General features: G+C 41.9%; 1 protein-coding gene across 5 annotated transcripts in view; it reads left to right on the top strand.

Annotated features, from left to right (window-relative positions):
• Nucleotides 1–24,042, top strand: part of ptpra (protein tyrosine phosphatase receptor type A) — a 333,338-nt gene that overhangs the window by 231,272 nt on the left and 78,024 nt on the right. For all 5 annotated transcript variants that reach the window (XM_078554083.1, XM_078554102.1, XM_078554109.1 and 2 more), the window contains 4 exons: nucleotides 1,339–1,429; nucleotides 9,547–9,623; nucleotides 16,545–16,581; nucleotides 17,730–17,827. In XM_078554083.1, the coding sequence (XP_078410209.1) occupies nucleotides 1,339–1,429; nucleotides 9,547–9,623; nucleotides 16,545–16,581; nucleotides 17,730–17,827 (303 nt within the window). The remainder of the gene's footprint in view (nucleotides 1–1,338; nucleotides 1,430–9,546; nucleotides 9,624–16,544; nucleotides 16,582–17,729; nucleotides 17,828–24,042) is intronic.

Genomic DNA, 24,042 nt, shown 5'->3' with positions numbered 1-24,042 from the left:
GAATTTTGCCCTTGGTGGGCATGCGGGCCCCACCGGCTCAGCAGCGGGCAGACAGCTGACCCCCGCCGCCAAAACGGGGCCCGCCGCCATTTTGAGCCGGCAGGCCAATTAAGGCCCGCCCAGCGGCCTGCCCGACAGCAAGCGCTATGCGCTTCCTGTGCAGGGGGGAGGGAGTCCCCAGCTGTCAAAGCACGCGCACGAAAGAGCGCACTGCTCCCTGAGACTAAGTGCTGTCTCAGGGAGATTAGTAACAGTCTAAAAACTTAAAAAATATAAAAATAAAAATATTATTAACATGTCCCCCTTCAGGTGACAATGTCACACGAAATGGGACATGTTAATAAATATAATATTACATTTATTAAAGTTTTTAAAAAGGAACATGAAACTTCATCCCGCCAGTGGATGAGGTTTCGTGTATTATCAGAAGCCCGCTGGGGCTCCTGGCCTGCCCACCAGCCTTAAGGTTGGACGGGCAGGGCCTTTAATTAAAACAGAATTACCTGGAAAAACTCAGCAGGTCTGGCAGCATCAGTGGAGAAGAAAAGAGTCGACGTTTCGAGTCCACATGACCCTTCAACAGTTCTGTTGAAGGGTCATGTGGACTCGAAACGTCGACTCTTTTCTGCTCCACCGATGCTACCAGACCTGCTGAGTTTTTCCAGGTAATTCTGTTTTTGTTTTGGATTTCCGGCATCCGCAGTAGCTTTTTGTTTTTATATTAGGGCCTTTAATTACCCTGTCAATGGCCTCAATTGGCCATTGACAGGTCGGCGGGCGGACAGCTGATTTTGCTGTCCGCCCACCTTCCTGAAAATTTAAAGGATGACGTCGGGTGTTCCTCCCGTGTCATTTTCCTGTCGGCGAGCGGGCCCCGCCCCCAAAACGCCAACGGGAAAATTCTGGCCTTTAAATGTTTTTAAGGCAGAGCTAGATAGATTCTTGATTAACAAGGGGGTGATAGGTTATCGGGGGTAGGCGGGAGGTTACAATCAGATCAGCTATGATCTTATTGAATGGCGGAGCAGACTTGAAGGGCCGAGTAGCCTACCCCTGCTCTCAGTTCATATGCTCATATAAACTGGTTGATATTGTGGAACCAACCTTCAGGCAGTGGTTCTTCAATATAAATACCATTTTAGTTTGTCTAAACGTAGTTAAAATGGTTTGATGTCTAATCCATTCATTACTGGTTTATTTTAAAACTTAGCTATCAACTGCAAGTTTTGATTCTAATGGTAATGATATGTCTTAAACCTTCAGTGCTCGAGTTCAACTTTTTTGTCGTTTTTATCAAAGCAATATACTGAAGTAAATTATATTTCCATGGCAACACAGGCTCTCCCTGCATGCCCAATCCAGGCCACTTGTGAAGCTGCATCAAAAGAAGAAAATAAAGAGAAGAATCGATATGTTAACATCCTGCCTTGTACGTATTCAGACCGAAAACAAATAGTAATAACATGATAAATTGTGATTTTACTGCCCTTTCTCATGTTAAAAACCAATCTAGCTGTGTGTAATTTGAGTTTCCATGTAACTGCATTGATTGACTTGGAAGTTATTTCATCCATGATGCAGCAGCATCCTCCCACAGTTGTAATTTAACCATTAATGCTGTGATCTACTTGAAAAATTAATGATCACTTTATACACAACCAATGGAGCAGATCTAAGCTCTGCAGTCCTGTCACATCCAGTTGTGAATGGTGGTGGACAATTAAACAACTCACTGGAAGAGGTGGGTCCACAAATATCCCCATCCTCAATGATGGAGAAGCCCAGCACAGCAGTGCAAAAGATAAGGCTGAAGCATTCGCAACAATCTTCAGCCAGAAGTGCCAAGTGGATGATCTATCTCAGCCTCCTCCAGAGGTCGCCAGCATCACAGATGCTAGTCTTCAGCCAATTCGATTCACTCCATGTGATATCAAGAAATGGCTGAAGGCACTGGATACTGCAAAGGCTATGGGCCCTGATAACATTCCAGCAATAGTACTGAAGACTTGTGCTCCAGAACTTGCCGCGCCCTAGTCATTGGGAGTCGGGGAAAACTTTCCGCTGGTTGGAGTCATACCTAGCACAAAGGAAGATGGTTGTGGTTGTTGGAGGTCAGTCATCTCAGCTCCAGGACATCACTGCAGGGGTTCCTCAGGGTAGTGCCCTCGGCCCAACCATCTTCAGCTGCTTCATCAATGATCTTCCTTCCACCATAAGGCCAGAAGTGGGGATGTTCGCTGATGATTGCACAATGTTCAGCACCATTCGCGCCTCCTCAGATACTGGAGCAGTCCATGTCCAAATGCAGCAAGACCTGGACAATATCCAGGCTTGGGCTGACAAGTGGCAAGTAACATTCGGCCACTCAAGTGTCAGGCAATGACCATCTCCAACAACAGAGAATCCAACCATTTCCCCTTGATGTTCAATGGCATTACCATCACTGATTCCCCCACTATCAACATCCTGGGGGTTACCATTGACCAGAAACTGAACTGGAATACAGATATAAATACTGTGGCTACAAGTGCAGGTCAGAGGCTAGGAATCGTGTGACGAATAACTCGCCTCCTGACTCCCCAAAGCCTGTCCACCATCGACAAGGCACAAGTCAGGAGTGTAATGGAATACTCACCACTTGCCTGGATGAGTGCAGCTCCTACGACACCGAAGAAGCTGGACACCGTCCAGGACAAAGCAGCCCACTTGATTGGCACAACATCCACAAACATTCACTCCCTCCACGCACAGTAGCAGCAGTGTGTACCATCTACAAGATGCACTGCAGGAATTCACCAAGGCTCCTTAGACAGCACCTTCCAAACCCACGACCACAGCCACCTAGAAGGACAAGGGCAGCAGATAAATGGGAATGTCACCACCTGGAAGTTCCCCTCCAAGTGATTCACCATCCTGACTTGGAAATATAGCCGTTCCTTCACTGTTGCTGGGTCAAAATCCTGGAACTCCCTTCCTAATAGCACTGTGGGTGTACCTATAGCACATGGACTGCAGCGGTTCAAGAAGGCAGCTCACCATCACCTTCTCAAGGGCAACTAGGTATGGGCAATAAATGCTGGCCCATCCAGCGAAGCCCACATCCCGTGAATGAATAAAAAAAATTTTAAAAGACACTTAAGATAGTGAAAGTTGTGGGATTTGGAGAATGAGTCACTTTTGGTCCCTGTATGGCCCTCGTGGAAGTCCAATCTGAAGGCTCATTGGTTGAGCACTTGGAGAATCATTAGTTGGCATTTAATAGATATAAATATTTAATAATTGAGAAGTTCAGTTATCCACTCTCAGGATAAGGCAACCTAAAGTGAGAGTGGGACAAATGTGGTATAACACATTGGAATACCAACACACGTCATCAGACGGTGGAGAATGTTTATTTGATCCACCAGTCTGATGAACTGGCAGGCTCTGTCATATCACAGTGCAAAAGCATCAAGCCTAGACCCAAGCAGAAGAAAATTTCCTCCCACAAATGCTGGGCGTAGTTGCATGAATGCTGGTTTACTCTCTTGTACCTCACCTAAATGGGCATTGATGACCATGGACTTTCATTGGATTGGTCCATGATTATGCTTAGCAAAGTACTGCAGTAGTTTGCCATGCCTTCTGCAGTATGGCTGACCAGGAAACACTCCCACTCTTATTGCCTGCCATCGTATTGGAAGAATTTGCAGTCTGATAATCAACCTGTTGGCCAAGTTATGAACGTACCTTTCATGGCAGTCAAGTCCTGAAGAGGGACTTGAACTCAGAGCTTCTGGCCCAGCGGTAGGGAAATGACCAAGACCTCCAAAAGACCTTCACTCCAACTAAAGGATCAACTTGGCTAAGAAGCCACCGCCCTGCATTGACATAGAGACTGAGTTATAAAATCCATTTTTATAATTATGGCTTTAATCTGAATCTAATCTTTGTGTGTGATAGTGAGTGAGATAGGTGTTTAAGACGTTTTATCTTAAACATGGGCAAGTGTGTGATTGAAAAATAAAGGTGGTTATTTATTAAATTACCAAAAAGCCTGCTGCTGGAATTTATTTTAAATTAGGAAAAATCACTCTGAGGGTAAGGAAATATGCACACATTCAGAAACATCCTGATCAGTGAACCTTGTCTGAACTGCTATTGCAAATGACCTTCCACAGTATTAAGAAAACCAAAACTGTACACTTTAATCCAGATGCAGTCTGAACATGCCCTGTACAATTGTAGCAAGACTTTCCTACTAGTATGTTCCATCCCCCTTGAAATCAAAATTTGCACAGGTTTCACAAACCTAATTGCAATCACTTGATAAAACTATGAAGCATCTTGCAAAATGTATTTGGGCAAAACTTAATTTGCTTCAGACTGCTCCTGGATCCTGATCATTATTACTCTGTAATAAAAGCAGCAAATGCTGAAAATAACAGATCAGGCCGCATTTGTGGAGAAAAAGCTGGATGACTTTTCATCAGAACTGTGTGTCAGCCCTGGCTCAGTTGGTAGCACTGAAGCTTCTGAGCGACAAGGTCAGGGAGTTACAAGCTTGAGCGGAAAAGTCAAGGCTGACACTCCAATATTGAAGGGGCACTGCATTGTTGGAAGTATTATCTTTTTCATGAGATGATAAGCCAAGGCCTTGTGTTGCTTGGGTAGATGTATAAGATCCTATGACACTATTTCGAAGCATTTCAAAGAAGAGCAGGAGAGTTATCCTTGGTGTCAGAGCCGATATTTTCATTCAAGGTCGCAAGAACGCAGCAACATGATGACCAGATAATGTTTGTGGGAATTTACTGTGTGCAATTTTGCTGCCGCATTTCCTATATTATAACAGTGACTACACTTTGAAATTAATTCATTGGCTGTAAAATGCTTTGAGACGTCTGGTCTGATTATGAAAAGCACATTATAACTGCAACAACTTCTTCCCCAAGGCAAGGCCATCGACATAACATGTTAATTCTGTTTCTCCACAGATGCTGCCTGACCTCATGCTAGTATGGTCGGGGAGGGTTTAAACTAGAATGACAGGGGGATGGGAACCTGAGCAGGGAGATAGAGGAGGGGGAAACAAGGATAGAAACAAAAGACATAAAAGTAAGAAGCAAAAGTGGAAGTCAGAAAAAACAAGGGCAAAAAACAAATGGGGTCATAGTGCAAAATAAAGCTAAGATGACTCACAAGGTTTAAAAAAAAGTTTAAAGCTGTTGTATTTTAATGCGCAGAGCATTTGCAATGAGGTAGATGAATTAACAGTGCAAATAGATATAAACGGTTATGATATAGTTGCAATTACGGAGACATGGCTACAGGGTGACCAGGGATAGGAACGGAGCATCCAGGGGTATTCAATATTTAGGAAGGACAGACGAATAGGGAAAGGAGGTGGGGTAGTATTTTTAGTAAAGGAGGAAATCAATGCAATAGTGAGGAAGGATATTGGCTTGGAAAATCATGATGTGGAACCTTTTTGGGTGGAGATAAGAGACACCAAGGGGCAGAAAACATTGGTGGAGGTTGTCAATAGGCCCCCAAACAGTAATGGAGATGTAAAGGAAGGCATTAAGCAGGAAATTAGAGACTCATGCAATAAGGGTATGTTATGACTGATGCAGTTGGTTATTTAAAAATCTCAGAGGGAAACTTTAAACAACTGTCATAACCTATAATTTTAAGTGTTATGTTTGAGATGCGATGCTAAATTCAGGAATCAGACCACCGGTTCTTGAGGTTTTACATTAAGCTAAAGGAAACGTTTTATTCATTTACACAGGTTAAAATAGATATACACAAGGCTACAAGTTACTTCTATCATAACTTTTAAATTCCCAAAATAATCTCCATTAAGGCAACAGCAACCCATAGATTTAACCAAGCATCAGGCAAAGCATTTTCACCATACTAATTCAAAATGAGGTTCTTTCACTTGGTTCCTTTGGAGCCAGTTTGAGGCTTGTAGCTGCCTTTTGATCTCGCATTGCCTCTGCTCTGCACACCCGAAAACTATACGTACCAGCCCCATTGAATGTTAATTCTCATTGTATCAACAACCTCTGAACTAATCCTCTCTAACAATAAAACCCCTTTCAAAGTACCAACTTTATTAGCAATATAAACATATTGCTTGGTAGCTGCTAGAAAGGCATCAGTTTTCACCCCACTTCTTGAATGCTGTATTCAAAAAATGCAAATGCACACTATCACTCTTACATATCAAAACTAGTACCCAGACTAGCTGGCTTTAATCCAATTAAGACACACCCGCAGACTAAACCTCTATTTTAAAAGAAAAATATTTTCCAAAATATAATATACATTAATAGCTTCATGACAAGTACAACTGTAATCATGGGTGATTTTAATCAACATACAGATCGGACAAACCAAACTAGCAATAACACTGAGGAGGAAGATTTCCTGAAGTGTATACATGATGTTTTTTAGACCAATACGTTGAAGAACCAACTAGAGAGCAGGCTATCCTAGACTGGATATTGTGCAATGAGAAAGGATTAATTAACAATCTTGTTGTGTGGGGTCCCTTGGAGAAGACCAACCATAAAATGATAGAATTGTTCATTAGGATGGAGAATGAAGAAGTTGGATCTGAAACTAGGATCCTGAATCTAAATAAAGGGAACCGCGAGGGTATGAGGCGCGAGTTGGCAATGATGGTTTGGGGAACCGTACTAAAAGGGCTGACTGTGAATAGGCAATGGCTAATATTTAAGGAACGTATACATGAATTACAACAATTATTCATTCCTGTCTGGTGCAGAAATAAAATAGGAAAGGTGGCTCAATCATGGCTTACAAAGAAATTAGGGATAGTATTAGATCCAAAGAGGAGACATATAAAATTGCCAGAAAAAGCAGCAAGCCAGAGGATAGGGAGCAGTTTAGAATTCAGCAAAAGTGGACAAAAAAAATTGATCAAGAAAGAGAAAATGGAGTATGTGAGTAAACTTGCAAAGAACATAAAAACTGACTGTAAAAGCTTCTATAAATCTGTGAAGAGGAAAAGATTAGCGAAGACAAATGTAGGTCCCTTACAGTCAGAAACAGGGAAAATTATAATGGGGAGCAAAGAAATGGCAGAAGAATTGAACACATATTTTGGTTCTGTTTCCACAAAAGAGGTCACACATAATTTCCCAGAAATGCTAGGGAACCAAGCGTCCGGTGAGAGGGCAGAATTGAAGAAAATCAGTATTAGTAATAAAATGGTGCTAGAGAAATTAATGGAGTTAAAGGCTGAAAAATCCCCAGGGCCTGAGTACTAAAGGAAGTGGCCCTGGAAATATTGGATGCATTGGTAGTCATCTTTTCCAATATTCTATAGACTCTGGAGCAGTTCCCACAGATTAGAGGGTGAAAAAAGCAACCCCACTATTTAAAAAGGAGGGAGAGAAAAAACACAGAATTACAGACCAGTTAGCCTAACATCAGTAGTGGGGAAAATGCTAGAGTCTATTATAAAAGACGTGGTAACAGAATACTTGGAAAGCATTAACGGGATTAGACAAAGTCATCATTGGTTTGTGAAAGGGAAATCATGCTTAACTAATCTGGAGTTTTTTGAGGATGTAACTCATAGAATAAATAAGAGAGAACCAGAACCAGTGGATGTGGTGTATTTGGATTTCAAGAGGGCTTTTGATAAGGTCCCACACAAGAGGCTAGTGGGCAAAATTTAATTACATGGGATTGGGGGTAATATACTGAGAATTGGTTGATAGACCGGAAACAGGGAGTGGGAATAAATGAGTCTTTTTCCAGGTGGCAGGTGGTGACTAGTGGTGTACCGCAGGGATCAGTGCTTGGGCCCCAGCTATTCATGATATATATAAATGACTTGGATGAGGGAACCAAATGCAATATCTCCAAGTTTGCTGACAACACAAAACTGGGCGGGGTTGTGAGGAGGATGCAAGTTGTGTGTGTGGGCAAACACATGGCATGTGCAATATAACGTGGATAAATGTGAAGTTATAGGCTTCGGTGTGAAGAACAGAAAGGCAGAGTATTATTTAAATGGTGATATACTGGGAAATGTGGAAGTACAAAGGGATCTGGGTGTCATTGTACACAAGTTAATGAAAGTGAATAGGCAGGTGCAGCAAGCAATTAGGAAGGCAAATGGTATGTTGGCCTTCATTTCCAGAGGATTTGAGTTCAGAAGTAGGGATGGCTTACTGCAGGTTGTACAGGGCTTTGGTGAGACCACACCTGGAGTATTGCGTGCAGTTTTGATCTCCCTACCTAAGAAAGGATATACTTGTCAGAGAGAGTGCAGTGAAGGTTCACTTGGCTGATACCGGGGATGGCAGGACTATCGTATGAGCAGAGATTGGTTTGACTGGGCCTGTATTCACTAGAGTTTAGAAGAATGAAAGGGGATCTGATTGAAATGTATGAAATTCTAACAGGGCTAGACAGACTGGATGCAGGGAAGGTGTTTCCCCTGGTTGGAGAGTCTAGAACCAGGGGCCATAGTCTCAGAATACAGGGCAGACCATTTAGGACTGAGATGAGGAAAAATTTCTTCACTGAGAGGGTGGTCAGCCTGTGGAATTTTCTACCACAGAAGACTGTGGAGGCCGGGTCACTGAGTATATTCAAGAAAGAAATTGATCAATTTTTGGTTATGAGGGGCATCAAGGGGTATGGAGAGAAAGCTGGAATATGGCGTTGAGATAGAGGATCAGCTATGACCATATTGATGACGGAGCAGGCTTGAAGCTCTGACTGGCCTACTCCTGCTCTTAGTTTCTATGTTTCTATGACCTGAGTATTTGCAGCATTTTCTGTCTTTATTTCAGGGGCATCCACAGTATTTTGATTTTGTATTATTACCCTGCAGCTGACTGGTGATTATTTCAGCATGAGTAAAGAATGAAGGCAGAATCAGAGAAATTTAGTTGCTGTCCATCACCAATTTTGATAAAAGCTCCATTGTCTGGTAGGAAGTTGCTGAAGCTCATGCCTAACAATTACCAACAGATATAAGTGACTGGTGCTTGGATCTCAAATCCCACAAACATCTGCTTCAGATAAAGACAATTTAGTGTTGGCAAGCAGCCGTGTTTTTGTTTTGTGTCTACTGTTTGAAATTTCACAGAGCGCACCACAAAGAGTTTTGGAAAACCGCTTTATCCATATGAATTTTAAGTCAGGGCGTGGCAGTGCAAGAGCAGAGGGAAAGGTTTGATCTTTCTGCAGAATGATTGCAAAATCCAGCTGTGAAATTCTAGATTGCAGATTAGTCACCTTCCACAAGCATTTGAGATGCATCCTAGCAAATTGTAACAAAAGTTTAGTGTTTAGAAATGACCAAATCAACAAAGAAATCAGCTTGATCCTGCTCCCTTCATGAGTCTTTTTAATTTTCTTTTACAGATTTGTCTTGAAGGAGCAACTGTTACAAGGTTGTTATCGCCTACATGCTATGTTAATTATATAGTGTGTTTAGTCATGCTGATATATTTGTACCTCTGCTTTGATCTATTAGCAAACTTTTTAATTTTTTCTGATCCATGTCACTAGATGATCATTCGCGGGTTCACCTGACACCAGTGGAGGGTGTTCCAGACTCTGATTTTATCAATGCTTCTTACATAAATGTAAGTATAAATACGATAGATAAAAATAAATAGTTGTAAAAATATTATGTACAGTTTTTACATTTGTTGATTCATACATTTTTTCCTTTTAAAGAAATTGATTAAAACAGTCCAAAGTAGCTCAGAGATGGAGTAGTCATGAACATGTTATGCCATGGAGAGATATGACTTGATATACAAATTACATAGTATTTCTTAGTTATACTTATGTCGTTGGTTATGGGGCTGCAGTGTCAAATGTTGCAATTTGTAGCTCCCAGAAAGGGACTTGAGATTAAAATCGGCCCTTGCTGTGTCTGCTGCTTTTGATATACTTAAATTTCATAAACCATTGTAGTACATATTGTGCTTGCCAAACTGAGCTTAATGCTTCAAGTCAGGTGATTGAATATTTCAGGTTTAATTTCTAAATGCTGCAATCTAGTCCCTTAAGTTCCAGGACAAAGCAGCCCGCTTGATTGGCACCACATCCGCAAACATTCATTCTCTCCACTACCGATGTATAGTAGCAGCAGTGTGTACCATCTACAAGATGTACTGCAGGAATTCAGCAAGGCTCCTTCAACAGCACCTTCCAAACCCACAACCACTCCCATCTAGAAGATAGATGGGAACACCATCACCTGAAGTTCCCCTCCAATTCATTCACTGTCCTGACTTGGAAATATAGTTCCTTCACTGTTGCTGGGTCAAAATCCTGAAACTCCCTCTCTAAAAGCACTGTGGGTGTACCTACACCACATGGATTGCATTGGTTCAAGAAGGCAGTTCACCACCACCTTCTCGAGGGCAATTAGGGATGGGCAATAAATGCTGGCCCAGCCAGTGAATCCCACATCCCGTGATTGAATAAATAGAAAGGTTTGCACTTCTTTCTAATCTATTAAAAAGTGTGTATGGGGAACTACAAAAGTTAATTCCCACAACAGAGGCTCAATAAATAGGTATTGCATTAAAGTATCTTGTTACTCACGTAACTTTTTGTTTTGTTTCCCTGCTGCTTTCGTTGTTGGTCTTTAATTTTGTTTGCCTAACTCTCTCCCCTTCATTTCCTTCCCTTTTCCTCAATCCAATCACTTTCATATATCTTTCCCACTCTGTTTGCTTCTTATACTTTAGTTCTTGACTGATCCCTTAGCCAAGGAAATACAGTAATCACTTACAGGGCTGGAGATGGGAAACAGGGAGGGGGTGCAGAACTGACCAAGTAGAAAGTGTCTGAAAATTGCTCTTTTACAGAAAATAAATGGGGGCTGGAGTTTGAGATGGGAGACGATTGTGTTCTAGTAAATAGTGCCAAGTTGTTGCGGGGGGCTAAATGAAAAAGCTACATATTTGCTATTAAGTACATTTAGTTATAACTTTTGAAAACTTAGACTTTGGCTGGGTGTCAGCCATGGTGCAGTTGGTAACACTCTCGACTTTGAGTTACAAGGTTTGGTTTCAAGTCCCACAGGGCTTGAGTACAAAAATCAAGGCTGACACTCCCAGTGCGGTACTGAGGGAGCGCTGCACTGCTGGAGGTGCAGTCTTTTGGACATGATGTTAGACTCTGTCGGTAGATGGAAAAAATCCAAAGGCACTATTTTGCAAAAGAGCAGGGGAACAGATTATCACATTGCTGTTTGTGGGAGCTCACTGTGTGCACATTGGCTGTCACATTTCCTAAATTGCAATAATGACTAGATAACAAAAAATACTTGATTCACTGTAAAGATGTCCGGTGGTCGTGAAAAGCATTATATAAATGCAAGTCTTTACTTCTGCTTCCCTTAGCTTTTTTTTACCTGCCAGAGAAAAAAAGTCAGAGAAGCTGTTTGTCAAAATTTACTTAATGAGCAGAAATAAGGAAAGAAGGTTTCCTCGTGGAGAGGCTAGAGATGAGGGAGAAATCGATTTATAATTGCTCTGGGAGAGTTAGATTCAGAGAAATTTACACAAGGATTGGTTGAGCGTAGTATGCTTTGGCACAAAGTAGAAATAATTATCCAATTTTTCCTTAGAAAAATGAAATACTTAAAACAGAGAAAAATATAGGACCACGGGGGGCAGCATAGGGGAGTTAAATGAGCTTTAGATTGCTCCAACAAATAGCTGACAGAAACAGGATGAGCCCTTCTGTGCTGTAATCCCTTATGATTATATTTAGGACTCATCCTGTTGGATGGAATTATTGAAATTTACAGCACAGAAGGAGACTCATCTTGTTTCGGCCCAGAGAGCCCACACCCTCTAAAAACCCTACTTCTTAGTCTAAATCTGTGCCCCCTGGATATTGACCCCTCTACGAAGGGGTCAATATTCCGGCAATAGTACTGAAGACTTGTGCTCCAGAACTTGCTGCGCCCCTAGCCAAGCTCTTCCAGTACAGCTACAACACTGACATCTACCCGGCTATGTGGAAAATTGCCCATGTATGTCCTGTACTCAAAAAGCAGGACAAATCCAACCTGGCCAATTACCGCCCCATCAGTCTACTCTCCATCATCAGTAAAGTAATGGAAGGGGTCATCAACGGTGCTATCAAGCAGCACTTGCTTAGCAGTAACTTGCTCACTGATGCCCAGCTTGACTTCTGCCAGGGCCACTCAGCTCCTGGCCTCATAACAGCCTTGGTTCAAACATGGACAAAAGAGCTGAGCTCCCGAGGTGAGGTGAGAGTGACTGCACTTGACATCAAGGCAGCATTTGACAGAGTGTGATATCAAGGAACCCTAGCAAAACTGGAGTAAATGGAGAATCGGGGGTAAAGCTGGTTGGAGTCATACCTAGCACGAAGGAAGATGGTTGTGGTTGTGGAAGGCCAGTCATCTCAGCTCCAGGACATCACTGCAGGAGTTCCTCAGGGTAGTGTCCTTGGCTCAGCCATCTTCAGCTGCTTCATAAGTTCCTTCATAAGGTCAGAAGTGGGGATGTTCGCTGATGATTGCACAATGTTCAGCACCGTTCACACCTTAGATACTGAAACATTCTATGTCCAAATGTAGCAAGACCTGGACAATATCCAGGCTTGGGTTGACAAGTGGTAAGTAACATTTGCACCACACAAGTGTCAGGCAATGACCATCTCCAACAAGAGAGAATCCAACCATGATCCCTTGATGTTCAATAGCATTACCATCACTGAATCCCCCACTATCAACACCCTGGTTGGGGGCGGTGGGGGGGTACCATTGACCAGAAACTGAACTGGACTAGCCGTATAAAAACTGTGGCTACAAGAGCAGGTCAGAGGCTAGGAATTGTGCAACGTGTAACCCCCCTCCTGACTCCCCAAAGCCTGTCCACCATCTACAAGGCACGATTCAGGAGTGTGATGGAATACTCCCAACTTGCCTGGATGAGTGCGGCCCCCACAACACTCAAGAAGCTTGACACCATCCAGGATACCGCATCCACAAACATTCACTCTCTCCACCATCGATGCACAGAAGCAGCAGTGTGTACCATCTACAAGATGCACTGCAGGAATCCACCAAGGCTCCTTGGACAGCTACCTTGGACCACGACCACTACCATCTAGAAGGACAAGGGCAGCAGATAGGTGGAAACACCCCCACCTGGAAGTTCCCCTCCAAGTCACTCATCATCCTGACTTGGAAATATATCACCATTCCTTCACTGTTGCTGGGTCAAAATCCTGGAACTCCCTTCCTAAGAGCACTGTGTGTACCCACACCACATGGACTACAGCGGTTCACGAAGGCACTCACCACTACCACCTCAAGGGCAACTAGGGATGGGCAATAAATGCTGGCCCAGCCAGCAAAGCCTACATCCCATGAATGAATAAAATAAAAAGGGCCTTTCTATCCATGCTAACTGGACCTCTAAAATTTCATACACTTCCATTAGCTCTTCCCTTAGCCTCCTGCATTCTTTAAAAAAAAAACCCTTGCATATCCAATCTTTCCTCATGATTAAAATTGTCCAGGCAACATCCTCATAAATTTGCCCTGCACCCTCTCTAGTATAGTCACAACTTGGTGTAATATGGTGACTAGAACTGCATGCAGTACTCCAGTTGTGGTCTAACTAGTGCTTTAAACAGTTCCAGCATAACCTCCCTGCTCTTAAATTCTATGCCTCTGTAATAAAAGCAAGTACCTCATATGCCTTCTTGACACCTTATCTACCTGTCCAGCCATCTTCAGGGACCTGTGGACATGCACTCCTAGGTCCCTCTGCTCCTCAACACTTCACAATAAATGATAAGAAATTGAGTATTCCCTTGCTTTACTGGTCTTCCCCAACTGTATTACCTCACAATTTTCTGGATTGAATTTTGCCACTGTTCCATTCACCTATATAGTCCATTGATATCTTCCCTGCAGTCTACAGCTTACTACTTCTTTATCAATTACATGGCCAATTTTTGTATCATCTGCAAACTTCTTAATCATACCCTCTACATTCAAGATGAATCATTGATATGCAGCACAAAAAGCAAGACACCCAGTTCTAAAATATAAGAACGTAAGAAATAAAGACGAGTAAACCATACAGCCCATTGAGCCTGCTTCGCCATTAAATACAATCATGACTGATCTTCAGCTTCAACTCCACTTTCTTATCCGCTCCAGTCCCAATATTCCTTGATTCCCTGAGAGACCAAAAATCTGTCTGTCCCAACCTTAAGTGTATTTTACAGTGGAGCATTTCTCTGGGGTAAAGAATTCCATAGATTCATCCTTTTGAGTGAAGAAATTTCTCCTTATCTCAGTCTTAAATGATCGGCCCCTTCTCCTGAGACTGTGCCCCATGTTCTAGATTCCTCAGCACGGGAAACAACCTCTGTCTATCCTGTCAAGTCCGTTCAGAATATTTTATGTTTTAGTGACATCAGCTCTCATTCTCCTCAACCCAGAGAACATAGACTTACTCAGCCTCTTAGAATAGGACAGCCCACTGATCTCCGGGACCAATCCAGTGAACCTTTGTTGTACTGCCTCCGATACAAGTATAGCCTTCTTTAGATATGGAGACCAAAGCTGTGCACAGTACTACAGGTGTGGTCTCACCAGAGCCCTGTACAATTGTAGCAAGACTTTATTCTCGTGCTCCAATCCCCTCACAATGAAGGCCAACACGTCATTTACCTTCTTGCAGAGCCACACTAAAAACAGCCTTCCAGTCACAAAAACACCTCTCGATCATTACCTTTTGTTTCCTGCCTCTGAGCTAATATCAGATCCAACTTGCCATTTTGTCTTTGGTGCCATGGGCTTTTACTTTCATCACAGCCTGCCATATGGGACCTTATCAAAAATCTTGCTAAAATCCATGTGGACTACATCAAATGTATAACCCTCATCAACCCTCCTTGATACCTCATTAAAAAAAATATTCAATGGATTTATAAGAGGGTAATAGCTGTGACTACTTTGAAGGAAATCTGCCTCATGTCAGAACTCTGAGTTTGATCAGTAATTTCTTTCAGCACGGCCGCCCAGTCCTGGGAGCTAGCATTGGTGTGACCTACAGTGTCTTCCTATTGGTGATGGAGTTGTTACCTGGATGGTTTTCTGCCTCCTGGGGACGAAAAGGATCTCCCTGCTCTGACCTCTTATGTGCACCATGGCCTCAAGTGCAATGTTGGAAAACCTTGGTGTTGTTTTGGAACATGCTGGAGAAAATGCACCTCCCCTTTTGAGAGGTGCTTGCCAGCTTTCTGTAATGTCAAAGTCGCCCAATATGTAGCCAGTGAATAGCTCGGGTAACACTGATGGCTTGCCTGACTCATAAATACACATCATGAATATTACACTCTCTTGAGCCAACAAATGCCACTCTACTGCGCATCCGTCTTTGGGCGTAATCTCATTACTTGAAATAAAGACTTGTACCCATTGAATATCTTGCCTTCATGACGTGGTTGCATTAAGTATAGTTGCTGGGTTCAGCAACTATTAATGCCTATATTATTGGTTGCTTATTCACAATCTATACTCATCCAATTTCTATGGGGTGAATCAAAGCACTTTTAAGCAATACTGCCTGAATTCCTCCAGCTGCTTTTACTGTTTCGTTTTCTTTGGTAAGAATTTATATGATTTTCTGAGTTGGCAAAAGAGTATCTAGATTAACGGTCTGATTTTCAACATGTTTTACTGGTGAGGGGGATTGGGGGAAGGGAAATAAAGCAACTTTTGTAAATACCAACTATAGTGCAACTGCTTCTGATTGTAGTGGACTTTGTGGTGGACTTGTTCTTTGCTTATGGGGAGATGAGAGTTAGAGTGAAATTTCTCCTTTGTGAGAGAAGAAAATCACATCCATGGATCAACAAAAATTGGTACAAGTACTTTGTGTAGCCAGAGTGACTTTATAGAATAGCTAAAGCATTCTCAATCCCTTTGGTACATGTCTTGACTGTGTTTTCACTTCATGAAACTTGTCACACTTAAGCTCACACTAAATGCAACAATTATTTAGTTATTATTTGCAGCTAGCACATATGTCACTTGCTGGTTGTTGAGTCTTCTCCACCACTACACCAGTGCCACACCTCAGGAAGACTTTTATTCTTTTTTTGGGCAGGGAACGAGAAGGACAATCTGCATGGATATATATATTTTTTATTCATTGGATGTGTTTATTGCCCTAATTGCCTTTGTTCAGAAGGCATTTTAAGAGTCAACCAAATTGCTGTAGGAGCCATGTAGGCCAGACCAGGTGAGGATGGCAGACATTATTGAAACCAAATGAGTTTTTACAACAATCAACAACAGTTTCGTGATCATCATCAGACTTGTAATTTCAGATTTTTATTGGATTCAAATTTCACTATCTGATCATAGTGGGACTTGAACCCAGGTCCCCAGAGAATTACCCGGGTCTCTGAATGACTAGTCCAGTAACAATACCACCACGCCATGTCAATATCTAGTTATGTTAATGCTATGTTTTCTTTTTTTAAAGGGTTATCAAGAGAAAAACAAGTTTATAGCAGCTCAAGGTAAAGTATAAACTTAGTCAAATGTAGACATTATTTTCTCAACATGGCTATCCAATAATTTGTTGCATGTAACTGTTATTGAAGTCAAAATGAACGAATTAGCATTTTCACAGCATCAAAAGAAGTGTTCATAGATTGAAGTATTTTTCCTACTCAGTATGATGTTGCTAACCATCTATTAGATATTTTCATGCAGGCACCTCTTACTGCATTTTTAAGTTTAAAAATTTAAATTGTAGCTTTGCTTTTCAGGTATAGTTGTTAGAGACAAGGAAGAGGGAAACCAGCAAAAGACCAGAAATAGAAAAGACTGATGTCCACGCACATAACAGAAGCAGACACTAATTGTTGCATGAGTTAAATTGGCTGACAGTGAGATTACATGTTATCCAACAACACTAGCTGTCAGAAATGCTTTTCAGCAAGTCAAGAGAGCAGATAGAATGCATAATCTGTAGTGTTTGTAGAACGGTTAAGAAAAGCGTCATAAATTCACAATTGATAAATGGAGTAGATTTTTAAAATGTTAAATTTAGGATTAAGTTGTTAACAGTCCTATTTAATCAAAGTTAATGTACTTTTTGATGGGATTATAGGACATAGAATGGCTACAGCATAGAAAGAGGCCATTTGGCCCATTGTGTCCATGCCAGCTCTCTGTAAGAGTTACTCGGCTAGTCCCACTTCACTGCCTTTTCCCCACAGCCCTGCAATTTTTTTCTCTTCAGATAATTGTCAATTCTATTTTGAAAGCCACAATTGAATTTGCCTCCACCACCCTCAAGTAGTGCATTCCAGATCCTAACCACTTGCTGCATAAAAACATTTTGTGTCATGATGCTTTTGGTTCTTCTGCCATTCACCTTAAGCCACTGTCCATCTTCACAGGAAAAAAGGATGGAAATAGCAGATTGGAGATTGTGAATAAGAAAATGGCCTGATATATTTACTTGCCATTGGTGAATGAGCATGGTTTGATTGATCTATGGTTTAAATTCAATGTTCTGTACAGCACTTACGCTTAGAGTTCTAGGTAGTGTTATCTTGATTTGGTTTCTGTGTTATACAGCAGCAAGAATCCTACCAAACCTGTGACTTGTTTCATTTGAGTAGATAGTTTATGCTGTTTCCCTTCCAATATCTTTCAGGCCCGAAGGAAGAAACTGTGAATGACTTCTGGAGGATGATATGGGAGCAAAACACAGCAACGATTGTCATGGTGACAAACCTAAAAGAGAGAAAAGAGGTAATGCTGTTACATGAAATTATTTTGGCTAAGTGTTGTATTGCACATGATAAACGTATGCCCTTTCTTCCATTTACATCACATTTGAGGAAGGGGTTGTGAGATACTGCATTATCTATTAAAGCATTTTTTTAATGCTCAATGCGAATAAAGCATTTTAAAAACCAAGATACTAATAAACTGTATACAGTCCCTGAGATCACCAACAGATCACCATTGCATGCTGCATACAGGAAGGTTTACTTCTGCTTCGTGTCATAGTTCGTCTTGTATAAAACTGAAGACTAAACTGAATGTTTACTGGCCTCTACAGATTAGAACTGTAAATGCTTAATAATTTCTACAAAACTACGGTGAATGGGGAAATGCAGAATTGGAGAGGTTATTGTAATCCCTGATATTCAAAGAAGATTAATTGAACAACAGCACTGGGGAAAAGCCTCAAACACTTTGTATATAGACCCTATCTGTATTCACTTGGAGTATCATACATAGTGTAGCTTCTGAAGGAATAGGCCATCTTCACTAATCGTCTCACCACAGTACTGAGGTTCTTTTGGAAACCATCTGTTTATGCACACATTTCATCCATATTTTCAGACTATCCTTGCTATATTCCTAAGGGTTCCACGGTCAATAAATGTACAGGAAATATGAACAAGGAGTAGGAGTAGGCCATTTGGCCCTTTGAGCCTGCCCCATCATTCAATAAGATCACGGCTGATCTGATAGTAACCTCAAATCTGCATCCGCCTACCCCCGATAACCACCACCGCCTTGCTTACCAAGAGTCTATCCACCTCTGCCTTAAAAATCTTCAAAGACTCTGCTGCCACTGCCTTTTCAGAGAGAGAGTTCCAAAGACTCTCGACCCCCGAGAGAAAAAATTTCACCTCATCTCTGTTTTAAATGGGCGACCCCTTATTTTTAAACAGTGACCCCTGGTTCTAGATTCTCCAACAAGAGGAAACATCCTCTCCACATCCACCCTGTCACGACCCTCAGGATCTTTTATGTGTCAATCAAGTCGCCTCTTACCCTTCTAAAATCCAGCAGATACAAGCCTAGCCTGCCCAACCTTTCCTCATAAGACAATCCACCCATTCCAGATATTAGTCCAATGAACCTTCTCTGAAATGCTTCCAATGCATTTACATCCTTCCATAAATAAGGTGACCAATACTCCAATAGCATTACTCCAGACACGGTCTCACTAGTGCTCTGTATAACTGAAGTGTAAACTCACTACTTTTGTAATCATGCGATTCACGCACTAAGATACCCAGATCCCTCTGCATCTCAGAGCTCTGCAATCTCTTACCATTTAGATAATATGCTTCCCTTTTATTCTTCCTGCTAAAATGGACAATTTCACATTTTCCCACATTATATTCCATATGCCAGATCTTTGCACACTCACTTAACCTACCTATATCATGTTGTAGCCTCCTTATGTCCTTTTTCACAACTTACTTTCCTACCTATCTTTGTGTCATCAGCAAATTTGCAACCATCCCATCCATCCCTTCATCCAAGTCATTGATATAAATTATAAAGAGTTGAGGCCCCAGCACTGATCCCTGTGGCACACCACTCGTTACATCTTGCCAACCTGAAAATGACCCATTTATGCCTACTCTCTGCTTCCTGTTAGCCAGCCACTCTTCTATCCATGCCAATATGTTATCCCCATACCATGAGCTTTTATTTTCCACAATCACCTCTGATATGGCACTTTATCAAATGCCTTCTGGAAATCTAAGTACAGAATATCCACCAGTTCCCCTTTATCCACAGCACATGTTACTTCCTCAAAGAACTCCAATAAGTTGGTTAAACACAATTTCCCTTTTACAAAACCATGTTGACTCTGCCTGATTATCTTGAACTTATCCAAATGCCCTGCTATAACTTCTTAATAATAGCTTCTAACATTTTCCCTATGACAGATGTTAAGCTAATTGGCCTGTAGTTTCCTGCCTTCCGTCTCCCTCCCTTTTTGAATAGCGGGGTTACATTTGCTTTCTTCCAATCAAATGGAACCTTCCCTGAATCTAGAGAGTTTTGTAAAATTAAAACCAATGCATAAACTGTCTCTCTAGCCACTTTTTTTGAGACTCTAGGAGGAAGTCCATCAGGACCTGAGCACTTGTCAGCCTGCAACTCCAGCAATTTACTCAGTATCACTTCTCTGGTAATTGTAATTTCCCTGAGTTTCTCCCTCCCTTCCATTTCCTGATTTATAGCTGCTTCTGGGATGTTACTTATATCCTGTATAGTGAAGACTGATGCAAAAAATACCTGTTCAATTCACCTGCCATCTCCTTGTTTTCCATTATCAGCTCTCCAGACTCACTTTCTATAGGACCAACGCTCACTTTGTTAACTCGTTTCTTTTTGATATATTTATAAAAACTCTTACTATCTGTTTTTACATTTGTGGCTAGCTTTCTCTCGTACTCTAATTTTTCCCTCCTTATTAAGCTTTTAGTCATCCTTTGTTCCTTATATTGTGTCTAGTCTTCTGACTCTCTCTCTCTCTCTCTCTCTCTCTCCACCCCCACCCCACCGATCTTTGCACAATTATAAATTTTTTAAGTTTGATGTTATCTTTAACCTTTCTAGTTAACCACGGATGATGTGTCTGTCCCTTGGACTTTTTCTTACTCGTTGGAATGCATTCTGTGTATTCTGAAATATATCCCCTTATATGTCTATCTCTATTGACCCCCCCTTAACCTAATTTGTGAATTCACTTTAGCCAGTTCTGCTTTCATACTTCATAATTGTCCTTTTTTAAATTTTAAAAACATGGTCTTGGACCCACTTCTCTCTCCCTCAAACTGAGGGTAAAATTCCAATCATATTATGGTTGCTGCTGTCTTCACTATGAGATCCTTAATTAATCCCATCTCCTGGCACAATACCAGGTCTAGTATAGCCTGCTCCCTGGTTGGCTCCAGAACACGGTGTTCTAAGAAAATACCCCGAAAACATTCTGTGAACTCATCTAGGCTACCTTTGCCCATCTGACTTTTCCAGTCTCTATGTCTATATCTTCAGTTGCTTCATCAGTGACCTTCCATCATAAGGTCAGAAGTGGGGATGTTTGCTGATGATTGCACAATGTTCAGACCCATTTGTGACTCCTCAGACACTGAGGTAGTCCATGTCCAAATGCAGCAAGATCTGGACAATATCCGGGCTTGGGCGGATAAGTGGCAAGTAACATTCGCACCGCATAAGTGCCAGCCAATGACCATCTCCAACAAGAGAGAATCTAACCGTTGCCCTTTGACGTTCAATGGCATTACTGTCACAACTCACTGGGGATAGCGCACTCCAATATCAAGCTCCACTGCTCCCCAAGCCATGACAAATGTGAAAATGTTGGATCAACCCACCTAATTGTTTAATTTAGGTTAACAAAATACAAGCACCAGGTTTGTAAACTTAGTAAGTAAATAACTGTTTCTTGAACAAATTGTCTTCAACCAGTGGCAAAAGAAAGAAATATGAACTGCTAACTCTATAACCTAAACTCTGCCTCTTCTTAAACCCTATTCACACACATACGAGACACAGACACACAAAAACATGGATTTTAAGGGTGGGATAAAACAGTTCAATAGCACCAATTCCGGAGTACAGGATTCGATGGGTTGATGTTGATCCGTGTCTTCCAAATTCCTTTCAGTTCTTTACTGATGACACAAGGTGGTCTTCCAGCACTTTCAGTCATTGGTTCACTGGTGGAGCACTTGCCTTTCAATGTCTCTAACAGTGATTTTCCCCTTTGCCGCTTGACAGGGGTTTTCCGAGCGAGAGCAGGTTATAGAGATATGAGGAGAAACAGCCAGCTAGCTGCTATTGTAGAATTACTGGAGTCTTACACACACAGTAGAGAGCGATTTTAGGTATTTTTCCTTTCCGGCTAGGAGCTATTCTGCTGCAAACCCTGGTCACCTGGTCAGGAGCCAATTAAAACGTTGTTGCAAGGCAGTTCCCCATTAGGCCAGACTTCTCCTCGGCACCATGCTGCCTTTCATGGCACACTCTGTTCTAGGACAGCAACATTGTATATATCCATAGCACTGTTCCAGTGGACATGTCCTTCAAACCATTGTAATTTTAATCCGCAGTCCAACAGAAATAAAAAGATATGTTCTTTACATTACCGTCATTGAACCCCCACTGTGAACATCCTGAGGGTTACTATTGACCAGAAACTGAACTGGACTAGCAATATAAATACTGTGGATACAAGAGCAGGTTAAAGGCTACGAATCCTGTGATGAGTAACTCACCTCCTGACTCCCCAAAGCTTGTCCACCATCTACAAGGCACAGGCCAGGAGTGTAATGAAATACTCCTCACTTGCCTGGATGAGTGCAGCTCTAACAACACTCAAGCTTGATACCATCCAGGACAAATCAGCCTGTTTAATTGCCGTTGCATCCACCACCTTAAACATTCACTCCCTCCACCACTAATGCATAGTGATAGCGTTGTATACCATCTGCAAGATGTACTGAAGGCTCCTTAGACAGCACTTTCCAATCCCACAACCACTACCATCTAGAAGGACAAGGGCAGCAGATAAATGGGAACACCACCACCTGGAAGTTCCCCTCCAAGTCACTTACCATCCTGACTTGGAACTACATCACCGTTCCTTCACTGCCACTGGGTCAAAATCCTGGAACTACCTTCCTAGCAGCACCTTGGGTGTATGTACACTACATGGACTACTGTGGTTCAAGAAGGCAGCTCACCACCACCTTCTCAAGGGTAACTAGGGATGGGCAATAAATACTGGCCCAGCGAGTGATGCCCACATTCCATGTATGAATTAAATAAAAAGTAGCTTAAAGTCTCCCATGATTATCGTTGTGCCTTTCTGACAAGCTCCCATTATTTCTTCCTATATGCTCCATCCCACCATGTAGTTATTATTAGGGGGCCTGTACACAAATCCCACAAGTGATTTCTCTGCCTTTACCATTTCTCATCAATCCAAAACAGTTGCACATCCTGGTTTCCTGAATTTAGGTCATAGAAACATAGAAAATAGGAGCAGCAGTAGGCCATTTGGCCCTTCGAGCATGCTCCGCCATTCACTATGATCATAGCTGATCATCCAACTCAATAGCCTGCTCCTGCTTTCTCCCCACATCCTTTGACCCCTTTCGCCCTAAGAGCTCTATCTAACTCCTTCTTGAAAACATACAATGTTTTGGCCTCAACTACTTTCTGTGGTAGCGAATTCCACAGGCTCACCACTCTCTGGGTGAAGAAATTTCTCTTCATCTCAGTCCTAAATGGTCTACCCCGTATCCTCAGACTGTGACCCCTGGTTCTGGACTCTCCCACTATCGGGAACATCCTTCCTGCATCTACCCTGTCAGAATTTTATAGTTTTCTAGGAGATTCCCCCCTCATTCTTCTGAACTCCAGTGAATATAATCCTAACCAACTCAACCTCTCCTCATGTCAGTCCCACCATCCCAAGAATCAGTGTGGTAAACCTTCGCTGCACTCCCTCTATAGCACGAACATCCTTCCTCAGATAAGAAAACCAAAACTGCACACAATATTCCAGGTGTGGTCTCACAAATGCCCTGTATAATTGCAGCAAGACATCCCTGCTCCTGTGCTCGAAACCTCCGGTTATGAAGGCCAGTATACCATTTGCCACCTTTACTGCCTGCTGCACCTGCATGCTTACCTTTAGCGACTGGTGTACGAGGACACATCCATCCCTCTCTATTGTGCTAATACCATCTTTAACTAACAGAGCCGCTCCTCCATCTTTTCCTTGCTTCCTGTCCTTCCTTAATGTCTTGTAATCTTTAATATTCAGGTCCCAATCCATGTCTTCCTGCAGCCATATCTCTATAATGGCTATCAAATCGTACTTATTTATTCTTATGTGCGCTCTCAGTTTATCTGTTTTGTTTTGAATGCTTCATGCATTCAGATACAAAGCCATTGGTTTTATCCTTTTATTCTTTTTATAACTTCTAGTCTCATTTGTTGATTTACTGTTAGATTTGTACTCTCTATCCCTTCCTGTCACAGTCTTTTTCATTTCCCATAATAATACCTTTCTCTTTTGCTTTGTTTCTACTCTTTGACTTATCACATCTTCCCAAATTTGATCCCTTACCCCCCACTGCTCGGTTTAAAACCATCTCTATCCCTCTAGTTATGCG

The sequence above is a fragment of the Cetorhinus maximus genome, chromosome 1, assembly GCF_964194155.1.
Source record: "Cetorhinus maximus chromosome 1, sCetMax3.hap1.1, whole genome shotgun sequence".
NCBI lineage: Eukaryota > Metazoa > Chordata > Chondrichthyes > Lamniformes > Cetorhinidae > Cetorhinus > Cetorhinus maximus.
This window is presented reverse-complemented; position numbering and strand designations above follow the sequence as displayed.